A 22,178-nucleotide genomic window follows, 5' to 3' on the forward strand; every position below is an offset into this window, starting at 1 on the left:
TGCAGCTGGCGCACCGTGCTGATCCGAAGCCAGGAGCCAGGTGCTTCCTCCTGGTCTCCCATGCGGGTGCAGGGCCCAAGCACTTGGGCCATCCTCCACTGCACTCCTGGGCCAGAGCACAGAGCTGGACAGGAAGAGGAGCAACCAGGACAGAATCTGATGCCCCAACCCGGACTAGAACCCGGTGTGCCGGCGCCACAGGCAGAGGATTAGCCTATTGAGCCACGGCACTGGCTACAGTTCCTTTTTCATCTCTGATTTTATTGATTTGAGTCTTCTCCCTCTTTTTTTCTTTAGTCAGGTCAATGGCGTACCAACTTTATTTTTTCAAAAAATCAGCTCTTCATTTCACTGATCTTTTGTATTGTTTTTATTTGGATTTTGTTATTTGTTCTCTAATGTTAATTATTTCTGTCCTCCTCCTCTTTGATTTTAAGTACTCCTATGATTAATCTTTTGAATTCTGAATCAGGCATTCCACCAATGTCTTCATCTTCATATTCTAATATTGACCCCTTGTGGGAGGGTGGTCATGTTGTCTTCCTTATTCTTGTTTCTTGATTTTTTTCATTTATTTTTAGACATTTGGGAAGATACTTGTTTGTTTTTCCTCTGATGGCTTTTATCTTTGAACTATGCCTCTGTGGCTTAGTGGACTGTGTGCTCTTTCAGTAAATACTCAGAGGTGTGTGTTGGATGTGGCCAAGGTGCTCTGTCTCACGCTCCAAGGTGGGCAAGTATCCAGGGTGACACCCAAGTTGGGCATGGTAGATCTCTTGTTAGCAGGAAGGAGGCTAGAAGCACCTCTTTTGGTGTAATCACACCCTCACCTCCTCTCTTCCAACCTGATCAATGCCCAGATGTTAGCCCACTATTGGTGCAATACTCATCCATGCTGCTACATGAACCACACAAAGGATCTGTGAAGACTTCAAGGTGAGACATTTTAATGTCCCACTCCAGGCAATCAGAGAGCTCTGAGCATGCGGAGCTAAACACAGTGATAGCCCAGAGACCCCGCTACAATCTGCTACCTCTTGTGCAGTCACCGAGATCCCACAGTCTCAGCACACAGGACTTCCACAGGCATGGGGTACAGAGGATCCACTCCACCCCACTAGCCTGTCCCATCCACAGAGAGGCTGAAACATTCCCAAAGACAGCTGTTTGTTGGTCCTCAGCTTAGGCAGCTTGAGCCCCAGAGCCTAGGACATGTTGAGAGGCTGGGGGCTCCTCACAGTCCTACCTGGGTACCCAGCCCCCTGTCAATCCTCCAAACCAGAATCAAAGTCAATGGGACTGCATATTTTTTCCCTCTGATAAAATCCCTGGATCACACACAGGCAAGGAGCTGCCAGCCACAGCCCCTCCTTGTTTCACAATGGTGCCTTCTCCTCAGTGCTTGCAGGGTGTGCGCAAGAGCCTCTGCGGTACTGATGCCAGAATGGCTCCTTCTCTCTGCCCATTGCCAGGTGCTGCACACAGCTGCTGCCACTGCTACTGCTGTCAAGATGGCGTCTTGCCCCCTGCAGTTGCTGGGCATGCACACAAGAGATGCCACAGCTGCTACCTATGTCCAAAATGGCGCCTGCTGTCTCTCTGCCAGTAGCCGAGTGCCATTATTAGGGGTAGGAAGAGAAATAAACATGCCCCCTTTTTACACTGAGTTAGCAGGTACCCTGCCCCCCTCAAAGCTCCAGGCTGGACTCAAACACAGTATAGTCCGCCAGACTTTCCCACCAGCTATATCACCTGTGGCATGGGCTCCTGTGGTCTGATCTCACTTTGTTCTCCAATACTGGCACTTTCTCCAGCTCAGGGCTGCTAGGGCCATGTGTTGTTTTCGTGCTCTTTGCTGCATGCCCATACCTTCCACACAGATCCATGGCATCCCTCTTCCTTCCATAGAATTTTTATTTATTTATTTATTTATTTTTGACAGGCAGAGTGGACAGTGAGAGAGAGAGAGACAGAGAGAAAGGTCTTCCTTTGCCGTTGGTTCACCCTCCAATGGCCGCTGCAGCCGGCGCACCACGCTGATCCGAAGCCAGGAGCCAGGTGCTTCTCCTGGTCTCCCATGGGGTGCAGGGCCCAAGCACTTGGGCCATCCTCCACTGCCTTCCCGGGCCATAGCAGAGAGCTGGCCTGGAAGAGGGGCAACTGGGATAGAATCCGGCGCCCCGACCGGGACTAGAACCTGGTGTGCCAGCGCCGCTAGGCGGAGGATTAGCCTGTTGAGCCACGGCGCCGGCCCCATAGAATTTTGACTGCAGTTTTTCTCTAACTCTCACCTTGAGAATGCACTTTCTCTAAGTTTTTTCTTACTAATTCCCTCTAACCTGGAGCAGTATGCCCTGTCCCTATCCTGCCATCTTGGAATCCTCCTAGAACTGTTATTTTTATATTAAAGTCTATTTTGTCATATACTAGTATAGTCTTCTCAGCTCCCATGTTGTTACTGTCTTCAAAGTGTATCATTTTCTGTCATTTTACTTTCAATCTGTTTGTGTATTTGAATCCAAGGTGTATCACTTGTAGTCGGACCTTTCTGGGACTTTTTTTCTTTGGACACACATCTGACAATCCAGGTCTCCCTCACAAGTGGCAGGGACTCAAATATTCGAGTCATTGCTCTTTGGGGGAAACTTTGCTCTGTTTCTCATTCAGCCATTCTGTAAATTCCATTAAATGTCTGTCTTTTATCTGTTTCTTTATGAATCTTTCAATAAACAAAAGGTAGAAAAGAGGAACAAGAACACAAGAGAGAAAAATGAAAGCACCAAGCATACCAAAAGTCAAGGGAAGTTTGGGCTTACATTATATGTCATCCTGAAGTTGTGAATGAGAATTAAGGTCATGGCTGTGTTCATATCCTTAACTCTAGAAGTAGAAGTTCTAGATTATTGTAGAAAAGCAGTCATTCTTTTAAAAACAGAAAAATGTTTTCTGATCAATCTTCAACCAATAGTTATCTGTTAGTCTAAATTCTTTAAGCACAGAGTATAGCACAGAAGGATAAATGCAATCTCATTGTTTTGTTTTGTGTTTTTTTCTCCCAGTGTCAAGAGGTGCTCTATGGAAAACTTGGAAAGAAAGAGCTATAAAACGACCTGCAACAACCCATGCTTTAAGACCAGATCAGATGATTGCTGACCAATTTGCAATAAATACAAAAGTTTCAGAAATTCAAAATATGCTGCAGGAACTCATAGGCACTGGAATATTCAACAAATTAGAAAACACTGCTATTAAATACATATCATCAACAATACTAAATCTTTTAAAAGCCTTGACTGTCGTAAATGATGAATTAAAAATTATTAACATCCGAAGTGGTAGCATATTTACAGAGATATATGAAACAGAAAAAGAGCTGTCCCTAAAGATGATTCAAGACCTGAGTCAACAAAATGAGATACTTCAACAAAAATTGCAAGAGGCAGAAGAAAACTATGAACAACTCATTCAATTCAAAGGTATTACAGACCGCCAAGAACATACACCACTACCTGTATCCACAGCCATTATCAAAGATGATGACATGGAGGACAGTATGGATAATATTTTATACAAAGAATTTGAAAGCATGGTTGATGAGTTCAAAATAAAAGATAAGAAAGCCCTTGGGAAAAAGTGGTTCTCCAAGCTTTCACATACAGCCCCAGATGATATGACTCCAGATGTAACTGCACAGCATCTTGTACCTGAAGAAAGACAGAAAAGAGCTTCTAGGATTTCTGAAGAAATTACTGAGGATAAAATGCCACTGAAGAAAGATGATGTCTCTCAGAAAGATGGGGCTGGTCGGTACCAACCACAGCAAAGAAAGTATACAAAAAGCCCTCACGTAGAGGAGACCTCTGGGTCAAAGCTGCAGGAGGATGTCGGTGAGGATATAGGATTAGAGGCCAAACCTAATCAGTACTCCACATTACATGTGCCAGAAAAGAAGAGAAAAGAAATAAAACTATCTTCTGAAATCAAATCAAAGTCAGCCACTGAATCAAAAAGTCAACACTTCCTTCCCACTGAGACAAAGAGCCGGGATGGCAAAAGTAGAACAAGTGGTATGCAAGAGAAACCCAGAAAACTCAAAACCAAATCTTTAGTAGACAAGAGTTCAGTTTTGCTAGAGGACACTGAGTCAATAGACAAACAGAGGAAAAGTGAAAGTGACAGCTTATCGGAGTCACTCAGTATGACCCAGGTGAAACACACATCTATGCCACTTAAAGCTGAGACCGAAGGAAAGACACAGCAAACCTCTTCAGGAACTACCATAAGCAAAGAAGGAAAAACTAAAGGAAAAGAAACGCTAACCAAGTCTAAACTTGATAAATCGCACTCAAGGACAGCTAAAGTGACTCCAGAAACTATCCAAGATCTAGGAGCTTCGGAGAGCAAAAGTGAACGGAGTCATGTAGAAGCATTTCAGAAAGCCATAATGAATTTCTTAAAAGAGAAAATTAATAACATACAAAAGCCCTCTGATAGAAGCACCATGCTGAAAGAGGAGGAAGAGGAGGGGGAGAAGGAGGAGTTATTAGAAACAGCAGAAATTGAACAATTGGGGATCATAAAAGGAAAGATAGAGGAATATTTCAAAAATGTAACTGAAATTGTTACTAACATCCTGAGGAAATATCAGGTTTCAAAGAAGGAAGAACAGGTTGAAGAGAAACCTACGAAAGAAAAAAAGGAAGCTTCGTTTAAACCGGCATTGCATTATCAGAAGTCATCAATTACTACTGCACAGTCTGAAATTAGCACCTTCCTCTCCAATGAGGGTGTAGATCCCACAATTACAAATTTAATACAAGTGGTTTTAACTGAAATGGAGAGTGGAAGAGATGCTACAGCTCTCCCCAAAGCAGCGAAAGACCATGAGAAGGAAAAACAAAAACAGGAGCAATATTTAGAAGAGGATCAAGAAAAAATATACGAAGAAGCAACTCTCCATAAGAAGGATTCTAAACAAATCCATAAGACCTGGAGGAAGAAAAAGGAATTGTTCCAGAAGGAGGAGGAAAGCCAAGGGCAGGAGCAGCAGAAGCAGGGGCAGGAGGAAGAGCTGTGGGCGGAACACCATAAGCAGAGGATTCTGAGGCAGACGGAGCAAGAGGAGCAGCACAGGGAAACGGGAAAGGAGAAGGAACGGAAGGCCAAGCAGCAGGAGGAGGCAGGGAAGCAAACCACAAAAGAGGGAGGCGTGCTCTTGGAGAGGGAGAATGAAGAGGCGATGAGCCAGGCTCCGAAGGCAGCGAGACACCCGGAGCCGAAAATGAGAGGGAAGAGAGAGAAGCAAAAGCCAAGTGGAAGGGTAGAGAGCCTGGAAAGGCAGAGGGAGAAGATGCAGGAGAAAGAATCTGAAGAGCGCTTTCGAATGGAGGCCCAGACTCCAGCGATGTTAGATGAATCCCAGTTACACCAAGGAAACAACTTCTACAGAATCTTAGAGCTTCTTCAGGGGACAACGCACTCCATACCAAGTGGCTCTCCCACCTCCACCCAGTCCTCACCATATGCAGCCCTTCCTATTTATCCAGAGCCCCTCCCAACATACCAAACTCTCACTCCTCAGCAGGCCCAGGACCTGATGACCATTCTAGCTCCTCAACAGGTCCAGGACCTGACAACCCCTCTGATTCCCCAGCAGATCCAGGCCCTGGGGACCACTCTGACCCCTGCACAGGTCCAGGCACTGAGAAACATTCTGTCCTCACCACGGGCTGAGGCCCTGGGGCCCACTCTGACTCCTCAACAGGTCCAGGACCTGACAACCCCTCTGATTCCCCAGCAGATCCAGGCCCTGGGGACCACTCTGACCCCTGCACAGGTCCAGGCACTGAGAAACATTCTGTCCTCACCACGGGCTGAGGCCCTGGGGCCCACTCTGACTCCTCAACAGGTCCAGGACCTGACAACCCCTCTGATTCCCCAGCAGATCCAGGCCCTGGGGACCACTCTGACCCCTGCACAGGTCCAGGCACTGAGAAACATTCTGTCCTCACCACGGGCTGAGGCCCTGGGGCCCACTCTGACTCCTCAACAGGTCCAGGACCTGACAACCCCTCTGATTCCCCAGCAGATCCAGGCCCTGGGGACCACTCTGACCCCTGCACAGGTCCAGGCACTGAGAAACATTCTGTCCTCACCACGGGCTGAGACCCTGGGGCCCACTCTGACTCCTCAACAGGTCCAGGACCTGACAACCCCTCTGATTCCCCAGCAGATCCAGGCCCTGGGGACCACTCTGACCCCTGCACAGGTCCAGGCACTGAGAAACATTCTGTCCTCACCACGGGCTGAGGCCCTGGGGCCCATTTTAACCCCTCAGCAGGTTCAGGCCCTTGGGACCACTCTAGCTCCTCAGGAAGCCCAAGAGCTAGGGACCACCTTGACCCCTGAACAGGTCCAGGAGCTGGGAACCATTCCGTCCCTGCCACAGGCTGAGGCCCTGGAGCCCTCTTTGACCCCTCAGCAGGTCCAAGCCCTAATGACCACTCCGACCCCCGCACAGGTCCAGGCCCTGGGAACTATTCCATCTCCACCATGGGCTGAGGCCCTGGGGACCACCCCAACTCCTCAACAGTCCCAGGCTCTGACAACCACACTGATCCCTCAGCAGGCCCAAGCCCCAGTGATCACTCTGAGCCCTGCACAGGTCCAGGCGCTGGGAGGCACTCTCACCACTCAGCAGGCCCAAGCCCTTGGGACCCTATTCAGCCCCCAGCAGTCCCAGACTCTGATGACCACTCTGATGCTTCAGCAGCCCCAGGCCCAGGGGACCCCTCAGACCCCTCAGCAGATCCAGGTCCTTGGAACAACTCTGACAACCACTCTAGCTCCTCAGGAGGTCCAGGACCAGGCCCCAGTGACCACTCTGACCCCTCAGCAGGTCCAGGACCTGACAACCACTGTGATTCCCCAGCAGATCCAGGCCCTGGGGACCACACTGACCCCTGCACAGGTCCAGGCACTGGGAACCATTCTGTCTCCACCACGGGCTGAGGCCCAGGGGACCACTCTAACTCCTCAACAGTCCCAGGCCCTGACGACCATTCTAACTCCTCAACAGTCCCAGGCCCTGACGACCATTCTAACTCCTCAACAGTCCCAGGCCCTGGGGACCACTCTAACTCCTCAACAGTCCCAGGCCCTGGGGACCACTCTAACTCCTCAACAGTCCCAGGCCCTGGGGACCACTCTAACTCCTCAACACTCTCAGGCCCCAGTGACCTCTCTGAGCCCTGCACAGGTCCAGGCGCTGGGAGGCACTCTCATCACTCAGCAGGCCCAAGCCCTTGGGACCCTATTCAGCCCCCAGCAGTCCCAGACTCTGATGACCACTCTGATGCTTCAGCAGCCCCAGGCCCAGGGGACCCCTCAGACCCCTCAGCAGATCCAGGTCCTTGGAACAACTCTGACCCTTCAGCAGGCTGAAGCCCTGGGGACCACTCTAACCCCTCTGCAGGCTGAGGTCCTGGAGCCCACTCTCACTCCTCAGCAGGCTCAAGCCTTGGGGACAGCTGGGGCTGAGGTCCTGAAACACACGCTGACGCCTAAGCAGGCACAGGCCCTGGAAACAATTCTGACCCCTGAGCAGGCCCGAGTCCTAAGGAATACACTAATGTCTCAACAGGCCGAGGCCCTGGGGGCCGCTCTTACCCCTCAGCATGCCCAGACTCAGGGGATCCCCCTCGCCCCTGAGATGTACCAGCGTTCGGATATGACACCCACACACGAGCAGGCCAGGGCATTGCAGGCTCCTCTCTCTCTGGAACCAGCCCGGACACCGGGAGTCCCTGGTGCCCCTCGGTATGCCCAGACACTGAAAACAGCTGGCACTTTACAGATCCAGGCAAGGCAAATCCAACTAACTGTGAAACCCACTCAGCTATTTGGGGTCCCTGGCACTCAAGAACAGGCTGAGCTTGCCCAAGCAATTGGAGCCACCGTCACTCCTGAGCTGGCTCAGGCAACAGAGGTCCCTCTCACTTTTACTCAGGGACAGTCCTCAGGAGTCTCTCTTATACCTGGGGCCCCTCCCACTCCAGGGCAACCCCTTGAGCTGGAGGCTCTTAGCTATAGGCAGTTATTTCTGTCTAAGCACCCTCTGGCCCCTCTGGCTCCCAGGCGGTCTCTTAAATCAGAACTCCCACCCTTTTCTGGAAAGATTCCCAGTCACTGGGCTCCTCTCCCTTCTTGGCAGTCCTTGGCTCCTGGGGCCCCTTCCACCCCTGAAGAACTCTTGGAATCTGGACCCTTAGCCTTTTCCGGGAAGCCTCAGGCTTTCCTACCTTCTGTCCCTGCTGTCAAGTCTCCCTCCCTGCAGGCCACTCCTGCCCTCGGACAGTCCCTGGCACCATCGGCTTTTCCTGGGCAAGTCTCCCCACCACACATCCCTCCTCCTTCTGGGCATCTCCCCACATTATGGACCCCCTCCGTTGCTGGAAAGCCCCAGAAAGCTGAGTCCTCGTTTGATAGAAAGAAAAGATTGACATCTGTTTCCTTTGTGAAATCGCAATCATCGTTGGTCCAACACAGTATTCCCGATTTCGAGGCAATTCAAGCTCCTTTCACTGCGAAGAAGATCCAAATTTCCGAGGTCTCTGTCACTTCTGAAGAAACATTTCAGTCCTATATCACCAGTGACAGGGCACCGGTATCACACACCTCTTACATTGAGGAGGAGGCTCTTACTCCGCAGAAACCTAGGACAACGCTACCTCCTCTCACTACGCGACTGCTGAAACCATCGCAGTTACCAGCTCTGCAGAGGTGCTTGAGAACACGACTGCCCTCTATAGACAAGCCTTGGATCAAGACTTCAGCTTTGGGTACCAAGGAAACCAAAATGATGGTGCCCCCTTCCTCTCCTCAAGAACCTGAAAAGATGACGTATTTTGTTGATGTGGAGGCTCAGAGAAAGAACCTGATACTGTTAAATCAGGCCATAAAAACTTCCGCAGCGCCTTCACAGCTACACGTAACAGCCAGGAACCTCGTAATTGAGACACTTCACATGGACGCCATTCGGCTGGGATTCCTGTTCCACAAGTACATTGCCTACAGGCTGATCCAGCGTGCCAGGTAGATAATTCTCTAGTTGTCTAGTTGTCATATGTACAATTTTCTGACATAGTCCTGATATCAAATATCCTCCCTCATTGCCATAGAAGTATATTCATATTTGTCTGTTGCAGTTGATTTCTCAACAATGTTGCAGTGGATTCGTTTCTGAGAGGAGGAGCGTGGTGGGGGCCAGAGGCGCAGAGTCAACACACAGACCCTGGGAGTCGGGTGAAAGCGGGCTTGAGGCAAGCAGCCCGCAGACTCGTTTATTTCAGTTGGTACAACATCTTATATAGCCAAGACCAGCCAATCCAGTCAAGGGGCGGTCTATGCCCCAACCAATCACAGCCTGTTGCCAGGCAGTTTCAAAACCATCCAATCACAGCCTGTTGTCAGGCAGGCTCCATTGCCAGGTGGGATTCAAAGCCATCCAATCACAGCCTGTTGCCAGGCAGGCTCCATTGCCAGGTGGGATTCAAAGCCGTTCCTGAGTAACTGACGCTTGCTTGCCAGCGGCCACTTTGGCATGGCCTTCTCATTTCACCACATTTCCCCCTTTTCGTTTATTTTTGAGCAACGGGAGGCATGATTCTTGGCCATACCATTGTTGACCCCATTCCCATGTGGTCTCCGTACGCAGCTGTGCCTGTCTTAGGTTGTCCCCCAGGGGATCTTACCCGTCATTGACTAACCAGCACTCAAATCGAGAGACCACAGGATTGCTTGCTCAAATAGGGGTAGGAATGAGGAATAATGTTATCAGGAATGGCATGTCCGCGCACAGGCTGTGGGCCTTTTGAGTGGCTGACCAGTGCTAGTGGGGTACAAAATAGTAACAGATATGGCTATGGGCAGTTTCTCAGGGTAGGATGATAGGGCAGGTGCATCGGCTAACAAGGCGGAGTCTCAGTCTTGTTCAGCTGGTTCTGGTTGGCTGTCAGTTGCAGGCTTGATGTTTCTGGCTGGTACCCAGATGGGCTGTCCCACATTCTCTGGAAAGACACAAGCATATCCTCGACCTTTGGTTAGCAGAGGGTGTGGTCTTTCCATTCTCCTGTCAGGGGGTCTTTCCACCTAACCAAAGGGGCTGGGGCCTGCCTGGCAATGGAGCCTGCCTGGCAACAGGCTGTGATTGGATGGATTTGAAACTGCCTGGCAACAGGCTGTGATTGGATGGATTTGAAACCCACAAGGCAAACGGAAACTGCCTGGCAACAGGCTGTGATTGGTTGGGACATAGACCGCCCTTTGACCGGATTGGCTGGTCTTGGCTATATAAGATGTTGTATCAACTGAGATAAATGAGTCTGCGGGCTGCTTGCCTCAAGCCCGCTTTCACCCAACTCCCAGGGTCTGTGTGGTGACTCCGCACCTCTGGCCCCCACCACGCTCCTCCTCTCAGGAAGGAATCCACTGCAACATTGTTGAGAAATCAACTGCAACATTTGTCAGATCGAAAAATCCTTTTATAGAGGTTTTATTTTATTTTATTTTTAGGTTCAAAAAAAAAACCTTTTATAGAAGGTTTCCTTTATAGAAGGAAACATGTTTTTAGGGAACAAGAAATGGCATAGAACATGATCCACTTCATTTATATCTCTAGCAGAGATGATAAGATATGTCTGGTGGGTCATAATCTTTAAGATTTATCAACATTTTTAATAATGCTTGCTGCTTTCTCAAGAAAGGCTCTCTCTCCAATCTAAGATATATTTAAATTTTTCTGGTTTCTTTTGACCCTTTTTAGGTCAGTTATTAGTTTTTTTTGGTGTATCTTCTGGTTAAGTCTGATTCTAACTTCCTACCTTAAGATACTGACCTTCCTTTTTTTTTTTTCCTATAAAGTTACTTGGTTGCACCATCACCCTTTATAAAATAATCCAATTTTCTCTCTACTGATTTGAATGCACCTTTATCATAAACTCTCATACAATTTGGAACCACATTTGGACTTTTTTATTATTTTCTATTGCTCTATTGATGAGTGACTTCCATACTATTTTAATTTTTGTAGTTTCTTTAAAAGACTGCATACTTTTTAACTTTTTTTTTTTTGACAGGCAGAATGGATAGTGTGAGAGAGAGAGACAGAAAGGTCTTCCTTTTTGCCGTTGGTTCACCCTCCAATGGCCGCTGCAGCCGGCGCATCTCGCTGATCCGAAGCCAGGAGCCAGGTGCTTCTCCTGGTCTCCCATGGGGTGCAGGGGCCCAATAACTTGGGCCATCCTCCACTGCCTTCCCGGGCCATAGCAGAGAGCTGGCCTGGAAGAGGGGCAACCGGGATAGAATCCGGTGCCCCAACCAGGACTAGAACCCGGTGTGCCGGTGCCGCAAGGCGGAGGATTAGCCTGTTAAGCCACGGCGCCGGCCAAAAAGAATGCATACTTTAATTGGAGAGGTGAAGAGATCTCCCATCTGCTGGTTCACTCCCCGACGTGCCCACAATAGCCTAGACTGGGCCAGGCTGAAGTCAAGAGCACAGAACTCAATCCATGTAGGTGGCAGGGACCCAACTACTCGACCCATCACTTGCTGCCTCCTAGGGTGCACACTTCCGGGAAACTAGACTTGGGAGCAGAGCCAAGACTCAAACCCAGGCACTCCAAAATGGGAAGTGGGTGTCCCAAGTGGTTTCTTAACCACTAGGCCAAGCACCCATGCTTGTAGTTTTATTTTTACGATGCTGAGTCTTTGCAGTAGTTATTATTGCTGTTTCCCCACACATGTCATTGAGATGTGAGCAGAATTAATATGTGTCACTTATGGGCTGAGCTTGTCATTGCTGGTTTAAGACCCTCTAGAACAGACCCTTTTCTTCTGGTATGATAACCTGTGATGTATAAGGTAATGGCTATTCTGCTTAGGCTTTGTCCTGAGAGAATACAGCAAAGCTCCCTCCCTGCAGGCTGGCATAGGGTTCGTTGTGTGATTGCCAAGTAAGCTTTTAGGATTTGGGGAGTTATTTGTTAAAACAGTAAAATCTAACTCATCTGAACTAATATGGTCTTCCTATTCAAGACTATGGTGTATCTGTCTTTTCCTTGATGCTTTGTGTGAGAATTTTAAAGTTTTCATCTAGCCCTTGCATATCCCTTTGTATTTTTTTATTTTGTTGGTGTTAATATTACAAATGAAATCTCTTCTTCTATGATATTTTGAACTGGTTATTTGTTTAAACGTTTCCACTATGCATGTAGCCATTTTACTGAATTCAAGCATGTGAAAGTTTTTACACTGATTTTCTTGAGTTTTTGAGGGATGTTATCTCACCTATAAATAATTTTTGCATCTAGATTTTCCAACTTTTTGAGAGGTAGTGTTACAGAGAGAAGGAGAGAGCACTTCCATCTGCTGGTTCACTCCCCAAACAGGCACAATGGCTGGGAATTGGGCTGATCTGAAGCCAGGAGCCAGGAGCTTCTTCTGGGTCTCCCACATGGTGCAGGGGCCCAAGGACTTGGGCCATCTTCTGCTGCTTTCTCAGGCACATTAGCAGGGAACTAGATCGGAAATGGAGCAGCCAGGACTCGAACCAGCACCCATATGAGATACTGGTGCTGCAGGCGACCACAACCTGCTGCACCACAGGACTGGCCCCAATTTCCCAACTTTTACGCATCAAATTTCTTTTTTTAAGCTTTTTAAAATTTTTTTAAAAAGCTCTTCTGTTTCTATTTTTATTTTATTTTATTTTATTTTATTTATTTATTTATTTATTTATTTATTTATTTATTTATTTTTGGACAGGCAGAGTGGACAGTGAGAGAGAAAGACAGAGAGCCAAGGGTCCAAGCACTTGGGCCATCCTCCACTGCCTTCCCCGGGCCACAGCAGAGAGCTGGACAGGAAGAGGAGCGACCGCAACAGAATCCGGCGCCCCGACCGGGACTAGAACCCGGTGTGCCGGCGCCACAGGCAGAGGATTAGCCTATTGAGCCATGGCGCCAGCCTTAAACTTTTATTTAATAAATATAAATATCCAAAGTACTACTTTTGGATTATAGCGGCCTTTCCTCCCATAACCTCCCTCCCACCTGCAACCATCCCATCTCCCACTCCCTCTCCCATCCCATTCTTCATTAAGATTCATTTTCAATTATCTTTATATACAGAAGATCTACTTAGTAAATACTAAGTAAAGATTTCAACAGTTAAGCATCAAAATTTCTGTCTCTTGTATATGAATTGGTTAGCACCCCCAAAACTTTAACTATAACGGTGACATGGAGATAGGCACAGCAATTGAGCTATCGCTTGGGACTCCGCAATCCATATGAGAGTGCCTGGGTTTGAATCCCAGTTTGCTCCTGATTCCAGCTATATGGTAATGAGTACCCTGAGAAGCAGCAGGTGATGGCTAAAGTGGCTGGGTTCCTGCCCTTCACATGGGAGTCTTGAATTGAGTTTCCACCTCACGGCTTTGGCCTGATCCAATCCCAGCTGTTGAAGACATCTGGGGAGTGACCCAACAGATGGGAGCACTCTCTCTTTCTCTGCCTTTCTCTCTCCCTCCCTCTCTCTCTCTCTGTGTGTGTGTGTGTGTGTCTGTCTGTCTGTCTCCCTGTCTCTCTCTGCCTTTCAAATAAATTAAGTAGATAAGTAAAAAATAAATAAATAAATAAAGCTATCCACAAAGCTATCCATGGTCATTTTACTTGCCCTTAGTAACAGCTAGGAGTGCCTTTCCATGGCCACATGTTTGTTTTGTTTTATTTAAGGTTTTCTTTTTTATGAGAAAGGCTGAGTGATATAGAAAATGAAAAATATTCCATCTGCTGGTTCACATCCTAAATGGCTATAACAGCCAGCCTGCAGACAGGCTAAAGCCAGGTGCCAGGAACACCATCTAGTTCGCCCATGTGGTTGGAAAGAACTCAAGTACTTGAGCCATCATCTGTTGCTTCTCAGGTACATTAGCAGGGAGCTGGATTGGAAGCAGAGTAGCCAAGACTTGATCTGGCACTAGCTACAGGAATCAGGCATTTTAAGTGGTGGCTTAACCCACTATGCCACAGGTTTTCCATGTTATTTTTGTACAGCAAAATTTCATATTCAAGAGTTTTTAGGGTGATGGCAACAGCGGTGGACTTGGAGCCTAGCCCAGCTCACCCTAGTCAGCACAGTCCATGGGCCCCGGGCCCCAGGCCCCAGTGGGGCCCAGCCATGGCCTCAGAGTCCATGTCCAGGTTTTTGCAGGTCCTCAACCACTACTTGCTACCAGCAGGGGCCAGAGCCGGGGCCAGCAAGTGCAGGGCAGGCAGCGCAGCCACAACATCGAGGTGGTGCTGGCCAGCCAGCTGCACCGCCATGTGGCACCTTGCCAACATCCTGCTGCCAGGAGCGGGTGAGAGAGACAGTCCATGTTCCTGAAGCAGAGGTACAACCTCCATGACCATGAGTTCGACCAGAAGCCACTGCTTGAGTTCCCTGATGCCATCTTTGACAACGGCCCCTAGGACACAAAGGCTTCTGTTGATGCACGAAACAAGCTTGGTATTCTTTGGCAGTATTCTCAAAATGAAAAGCATGGCATGTTCTTGATGGCCTTTGAGACACACAAAGCAGGACTGCCTGCGGATTCTGCCACCTTTCAGGTGTCTGTGCCTGCCCTGGGCACCCTCTGCAGGGGCTCTGGCATCTAGGAAGCTATCAGCCAAGGAAGCAAGTTTCAGCTGGGTGAATCAGTGAAGTACTTCCCATCAACCTGGACCAGATTGGCCAGCTGAATTACCTCCCCAGTTAGTAAGACATCTTGCTGGGGAGGATGTCTTACCAACCAAGGGATCATGGAGCATGACTTCATCATTTTAAAAAATTCCCTTCAAGATGGTAGATGTGGCTGGCCAGTGATCTCAGTGCCACAGGTGGTTCCGGGGCTTTGCTTTGATGGGATCATGTCCATCCTCTTCATCTCCTCCAGCGAGTACAACCAGGTCCTCATGGAGGACAAGCCCACCAACCGGCTGGTGGAGTCACTAGCCTGTGAAATCTTTGAGACCACAGTCAACAAGATCTTCTTCCACCTCTCCACAATTGTCTTCCTCAACAAGACAGACCTCCTGGTGGAGAAGGTGAAGCCTAAGGTATCAAGAAGCACTTCCCAGGTTTCAAGGGCCACCAGCACGGGCCCCGGACTTTGACAGAAAGTGATGGAATCACAGAAAGCCCCTGTGATACCACTTCACCGCGGCCGTAGACACCCAGAACACTTGCTCCGTGCTTCATGCTGTGAACCACAGGATTCTTCCAGAGAATCTGAGAGACACTAGGTCGCTATGAGAGAGAAAGCTCCCTTTTTTCTTGTCCTTTTGCAGCTTCCATAGCTGATGGCCAGATCTCTTTGGCCTGTATTCTCTGTCTTCCAGTGGCTGTCTGAGATCCATACCGTCGAAAACCTGGCTTGTGCATGCTGCCAGACCGGCCGCACCAGGACCCTCGAGGCAAGAGCAGCCTGAACCAGGGGGTGTTAGCTACTGAATCCTGGGGACTGTGAAACTACCGAAAACACCAGCGATTACTTTGGTGTTAATGTGTGACACTTAATAACACAGGTTTCTTTTTACCAAAACTTTATTCCTTTTCTGACACAATTTAATCGAGGATTGTGTGTATCATGCACACACAAGCACACTCTTTAGTGACAAAAAAAAAAAAAAAAAAAAAAAAAAAGCAGCTGTAACTTGCAAGTCTTCACTGGGACACACTAACCCGGAAGCATCGCCTTGCAGTAGCTGTAGAGATACATGCTGGTGCTGCTAACCTCAGAGTGCCCACGCAGCCTGGTCACTGGGTCTGACTGCCACCTCCCAAAGGGAACGCTGTCTTTTAAAACTGCCTTTTAAAACTCCCGTGCCAGAGGCCGGCGCCGTGGCTCAACAGGCTAATCCTCTGCCTTGCGGCGCCGGCACACCGGGTTCTAGTCCCGGTCGGGGCACCGATCCTGTCCAGGTTGCCCCTCTTCCAGGCCAGCTCTCTGCTGTGGCCAGGGAGTGCAGTGGAGGATGGCCCAAGTGTTTGGGCTCTGCACCCCATGGGAGACCAGGAGAAGCACCTGGCTCCTGCCATCGGAACAGCGCGGTGCGCTGGCTGCAGCGCGCTACCGCGGCGGCCATTAGAGGGTGAACCAACGGCAAAAAGGAAGACCTTTCTCTCTGTCTCTCTCTCTCTCTCTCACTGTCCACTCTGCCTGTCAAAAATAAAAAAAATAATAATAAAAAAAAACTCCCGTGCCAGAGTTCTCGGAGCCCCAGGTCCCAGTATTTTCGGTTAAGCTGAGGGACCCCCCTCCTGCTGCCCAGGGCAGGGTTGGGAGCTTTGTAGGTATGAGCGGACCTGCCTTCATGTCCCGCCAGCGTGCTCAGTGATTCCGCCCTGTCACACTGCCCAGCGACATGGCATGGAGATGCCGCTGTGGCTGGGAGCACACAGGGATGCTTTTTACTCCTTAACCTCTCCCCGCCCCCACCCAATGGCAGAGAACCAAGTGGCCTTGTGGGAGTCCTCTTATGTGAAATTCATCTTCTGACACTCCTTCTTTTGGCAACAGGGAGTCTCACTCCCCGCCTCTGGGGCCTCTGAAAGCCTGCAAGATGACAGCAAAGCTTTTGTTAGCACCACAGCTGGCCTTTCAGAAAGCTCCGAACCCTGGAGAGGTCTGAGTTTCCCCCCGGCTGCCACTACACCGATGCCTTTCCGTGGCTGTCACTACTCTCGGCTTTCCTTGAAGTCTCATTCCTGTCAAGACCAATGGCTTTTGTGCTGTGGCATAGCAGGTAAAGCCACCGCCTGCAGTGCCAGCATCTCATATGGGTGCCAGTTTGAGTCCTGGCTGCTCCTCTTCCGCTCCAGCTCTCTGCTGTGGCCTGGGAAAACAGTAGAAGATGGCCCAAGTCCTTGGGCCCCTGCACCCATGTGGGAGACCCGGAAGAAGCTCCTGGCTCCTGGCTTTGGATTCGTGCAGCTCTGGCCGTTGTGGCCATCCGGGGAGTGAACCAGCAGATGGAAGCTCGCTCGCTCTCTCTCTCTCTCTCTCTCTCTCTTTCTCTGCCTCTCTGGAACTCTGACTTTCAAGTAGACAAATAGACAAATAAAAAATCTTTTTTTTTTTTTAAAAAAAAAAGAAGACCAATGGCTTCTATTACTGTACACACACAGAACAAGCAAGCAGCGTGAGATGTGACTCCCATTGGGGTGTCTACCTGGTGTTTTGGGGGGCTTTTCCTTGCATTTAAAAGAAACAAAAAGGCCTCCCCTTAGCTGGCCTCAGAACGTTTCTGCCGAGGCCCTGTCCTGTGGCTGCCCCATCCCTGGCCCTGACGTCCCTTGTGATCTCACTCGTGAGCTGTTTTCAGCGAAGACGGGTGAATGGGCACCTTGTGGGCAGCTGGGGAGGCGGAGGAAGAGAGGCAAGTCCGCCTCTATGTGGCCCTTGTGTCACAGGTTTTCAGTTAGGAGCAGCATGAGACTTTCCCTGTGGTTGTGCTCTTTTTTTTGGGGGGGGGGGCTGGAAAAAAATGCTGCTGCTGTTTCTGTACTGCTTCCTGTGACTCTTCACCAGCTGGAAGGATGTGACCTAGGAGGAGTGCAGATGGCTGAACTCAAAGGAGAAAGAATGCACTGGGCAGGGCTCATCAGACATCTCAGATCACATCTTCTGTGGAGTGCGGGGAGCAGTCCTTGCCCTAATCAGTGTTCCGTGTTCCTGCGTTTGCTAGAATCCAGAGCCCGTAGGACATGCGAGCTGTGCCTCCACCGACTTGGGAGCTACTCCAGTGGCTCTGCTGGAAGTAGCAGCCCTGTGGCCTTGTTTGAAACAAGAGCTGAGGTCAGCCTTGTCAGTGAGAGCTTGTTCCTCTAACAGGCTCATCTGTTTACTCGCCGCTCAGGAGTGATGAGGTACGGTGATTTCCGTATTACTGAACAGAAGGGGGATGTCGGGGGCTGCTGAGGGCTTGGGGCCTTGGGCAGCTCAGCTCCTCAGCCCAGGCCCTAGTTGCAGCACTTGGTCTGGCAGAGCCCAATGACCTCAGTGGACTGGCATGTCTCTAACAACACCCCACTCTGAGTTCTGGAATGTGTTGTGATTGGAGAAGGCAACTATTTACAAGACTAAACCAAAATCATTCACCACTTTTCTGCCCATGGATTATAGTCATGTTTGTCTCCAAAACTGTAGGCTTTTGTATTTTTTATTTTAATGTCACTGTTACCCTTAATCATTGTCTCTTTTAGAGAGATGTGGAGAGGCAGGAGGTAGGTTACCTCACCTAATATTGCAGAAATGTAACAATAACCTCCTTGGAATTTAAAAAAAGTGTTTCAAAATACCATTTAGATTTATATTCTCCATTTTGAAAACTTGCAAAGCCTTCTTTTTTTTAATGTTTCAAAGACTTATTACCATACCAACCCACTGGAGAAGTGCATAGAAACAAACAGAAAGTTGCCCCCCCCCCCAGGGGGGTAAACACATCCAGCTGTACAGACGACAGTGACATCCTTCGCTTGATATGGCTAAGGTGACAGTGAGCTTGATGGAGGACAACTATGTGTGCCTTCTCAAGTGCAGTTCCTTATATACCCAGCCCGGTTCTTCTCCAGTGTCTCCCCTTGGCATTGTACTGTTTTCATTACCAGTCTTAATGGAATGGGGCAATTTCATTTTTGTTTTTTTGGTTAGGAACCTCTTGATCCTGAAAGTCTAGTGAGAAGGCACGACAGGAAGAGAGGCACACTCACCCCAAAACACAAAACATTCTTAATTTTTGTCAGTTTTGCGTTTTTTTACTTTCTCCATTCATGTGTAATTCAGATTGGCAAAATGTCTTTCTCTCATTACCAATTAGTATTATACAATTAGAACCTGATTTTGAAAAGTTGTGGTGACAATGAACTTCTTTCTAGTGTTTGTCAGTAAGGAAAATGCTGACTTTGGGTTTGAAGTACATTGGATCATATTAAAGAAGTATCCAGGGGCAGGGCGGTGCAGCAGTTAAAACGCCGCTTGGGGATCCCTGTGGACCATAATCAAGTGCCTGGGTTTGAATTCCTGCTCTGCTTCCAATTTCAGCACTAATGGCTGCCTAGAGCCAGCAGGTGCTGGTCCCAAGCACTTGGGTCCCTACTACCCATATGGGAGACCAATATTGGATTCCAATTTCCTGGCTTCAGCCTAGCACAGCCCCATTTGTTTTGGGAATTGGGAGACTGAACCAATGATTGGATCTCTCCCTCTCTCTCTCTCTCTCTCTCTCTCTCTCCCCCTCCCTTCCTTTCTCTCTCCATCTCTATGACTTTCAAAAGCAAGAAGTGGATACTTCTATTTCTGTTCCATTATTTTTTTAAGCCAAGAGTGGATGTCAACTTTTATTCAGTTTGTTAAGTAACATTTTGTTATTGTGACTTCAGCTCTTAATTTTCATATGTATTAAAGAAAATACTAAGAGCTGACACTGTGGCACAGCAGGTAAAGTCGCCGCCTGCAATGCCGGCACCCATGTGGGCTCTTTCATTTCTAATGTCCTGGCTCTTTCATTTCTAATCCAGCTCCCGGCTAATGGTCTGGGAAAGCAGTTGAGCACGGCCCAAGTGTTTGGAACCCTGCCACCCATGTGGGAGATCTGGATGAAGCTCCTAGCTCCTGGCTCTTGGATTCATCCTGGCCCAGCTCTGTCCTTTGCAGCCATCTGAGGAGTGGACCAGTGAATGGAAGATCTCTCTCTCTCTCTCTCTCTCTGTCGCTCTGTCACTCTCTGTCACTCTAACTCTTTCAAATAAATAAATAAATCTTAAAAAAAAGAAAGAAAGAAAAGAAAAAGGGCCGGCACTGTGGCGCATCAGGTTAAGCCACTTCCTGCAGCGCCAGCATCCCATTTGGGCGCTAGTTCAACTTCCAGCTGCTCCACTTCCCATCCAGTTCCCTGCTAATGTGCTGGGGACAGCAGCAGAGGATGGCCCAAGTGCTTGGCCTCTGTACCCATGTGGGAGACCCAGACGAAGCTCCTGGCTCCTGGCTTTGGCCAGACCCAGCCCTAGCTGTTGTGACCATTTGGGGAGTGAACCAACAGATGGAAGATTCTCTCTCTCTCTCTCTCTCTCTCTCACTCTGCCTTTCAAATAAATAAAATAAATACATTTTAAAAAAAGAAAATACTACTTTTCTTCTTAGACTATTACTATGATTAGTTATATTAAACCATTTATTCCTGGTATAAATCCATATATCATTATTGTATTCATTTTATTATTATTTTTATTTATTTCGGAAAGCAGTGACAGAGATGGAGAGGGGGCTTCTATTCTTTTTTCCACTCACCCAAATGCCCAAAATGGGCTGAGCTGGGTCAGTGTGAGGGCCAGGAGCTGGGAACTCAACCCAGGTCTCCCATGTAGGTGGCAGGGACCCCATTACTTGAACCGTTAAGCATTGTGGCCTCCTAAGTTCTGCATTGGTGGGAAATTGGAGACAGGAACTAGGGCAACAAATCAACACAGACAACTGGAATGTGGGACCTGGCTGTCTTAACTAACCATTTGGCTAAATACCCACTGTCAGGGTATCCTTCCTTGAACATGTTGTAGAGCTTGTAATATTCTATTAAGGAATTTTTCATCATCATTAATAAGTTTGTCAAGTGGTTTACTTTTTGTGGGTTGTCTTTTTCAAATTTTGTTAAGATTTTAAACTTGCACCATTAAGTAAGTGTAGAAGAGTATCCTTTTTATGCTCTAGAACAGTTTGAATAATAGTGAAGTTAACTATTATTTCACTTATATTATAGAGATTTCACTTATATTATAGAGTTGGTACTTTTGGGGGGGGAGTCCTTTAACAGCTTTCTCAATGTTCATATGAATTTTGATTGACAGATTTATTGAAGATTTTGAATACATAAATGAGATGATCACTTTTTTCGGCAAAATAATCTAAAAATTGAAATATATTGATCAACTTTCCATAACAATATTAAACTTTATACAATTATAACTCCACTCCCATTAAGATAGATCTGTGTTTTCAGAAAGCTCTTTAATTTTTTTTAAAGATTTATTGATTTATTTGAAAGGCGGGGGCCGGCGCTGTGGTTGACTGGGTAAAGCCACCACCTGCAGTGCTGGCATCCCATATGAGCGCTGGTTCGAGTCCCAGTTGCTCCACTTCCAATCTAGCTTTCTGCTATGGCCTGGGAAAGCAGTAGAAGATGGCCCAAGTTTTGGGTCCCTGCACCCGTGTGGGAGACCTGGAAGAGGCTTCTGGCTCCTGGCTTTGGATTGGCGCAGCTCCAGCTGTTGCAGCCAAGTGGGGAGTAGATCAGCAGATGGAAGACCTCTCAGACCTCTCTCTCTCTCTCTCTCTCTCTGTCTCTCTCTCTCTCTCTGCCTCTCTCTGTGTAACTGACTTTCAAATAAATAAATAAATCTTAAAAAAAAAAGAAAGGAAACATTTTTACAAGGTTTCTTTGTTTATTTGAAAAGCAGAATGATGGATAAAGAAATTGTCCATCCGCAGTTTGTTCCCCATTTCCCATCACAGCCAGGGCTGGGCCAAGCAAAGCTGGGAGCCTGGAGCTCCATCCAGGTTTCCCTTGTGCATGGCAGAGACCCAAGCACTTAAGCCATCATCTGATGCCTCCCAGGACGCACCGTAGCAGGAAACTGGACCAGAAGTGGAAGAGCCAGACTTGAATCAGGCACTCTGATATGGGATGCATACTTCCTAAGTGACATCTTAACCTGCTGAGCCACAGTGCCTGCCCCATTTTTTAAATGTTCATTTATTCATTTTTACCTACTTGAAAGGCATAGAGAGAAGGAAAGAGACACAGAGAGACATCTTCCATCTGCTGGTTCACCCAAATGCCCACAATAGCCAGGGCTGGGCTATGCCAAAGTCAGGAGCCAAGAATCCATCCAGGTATCCCACATGGGTGGCAGGGGCCCGAGCACTTGAGTCATCATCTGTTACCTTCCATGAAGTATAAGCAAGAACCTAGATCCTAAGTAGAGTAGCTGAGACTTGATCTGTCACTCTTGTCACTTGGATGTCCCAAGTGGTGGCTTACACGGTGGGATGAAAATGCCCACCCCATCTAATATTTAATGCT

General features: G+C 48.2%; 1 protein-coding gene across 1 annotated transcript; it reads left to right on the forward strand.

Annotated features, from left to right (window-relative positions):
* The first annotated feature begins 1,381 nt into the window (after positions 1-1,381).
* On the forward strand, positions 1,382-17,966 carry FAM186A (family with sequence similarity 186 member A). The gene is given in 12 exon segments (XM_062202491.1): positions 1,382-1,430; positions 3,060-4,948; positions 5,111-9,093; positions 14,429-14,769; positions 14,772-14,845; positions 14,847-14,885; positions 14,887-14,949; positions 14,952-15,153; positions 15,156-15,197; positions 15,200-15,303; positions 15,441-15,515; positions 17,790-17,966. Coding segments are annotated over 12 exon segments (7,038 nt in total).
* The last annotated feature ends 4,212 nt before the right edge of the window (positions 17,967-22,178 follow it).

Source organism: Lepus europaeus, chromosome 10 (assembly GCF_033115175.1).
Source record: "Lepus europaeus isolate LE1 chromosome 10, mLepTim1.pri, whole genome shotgun sequence".
NCBI lineage: Eukaryota > Metazoa > Chordata > Mammalia > Lagomorpha > Leporidae > Lepus > Lepus europaeus.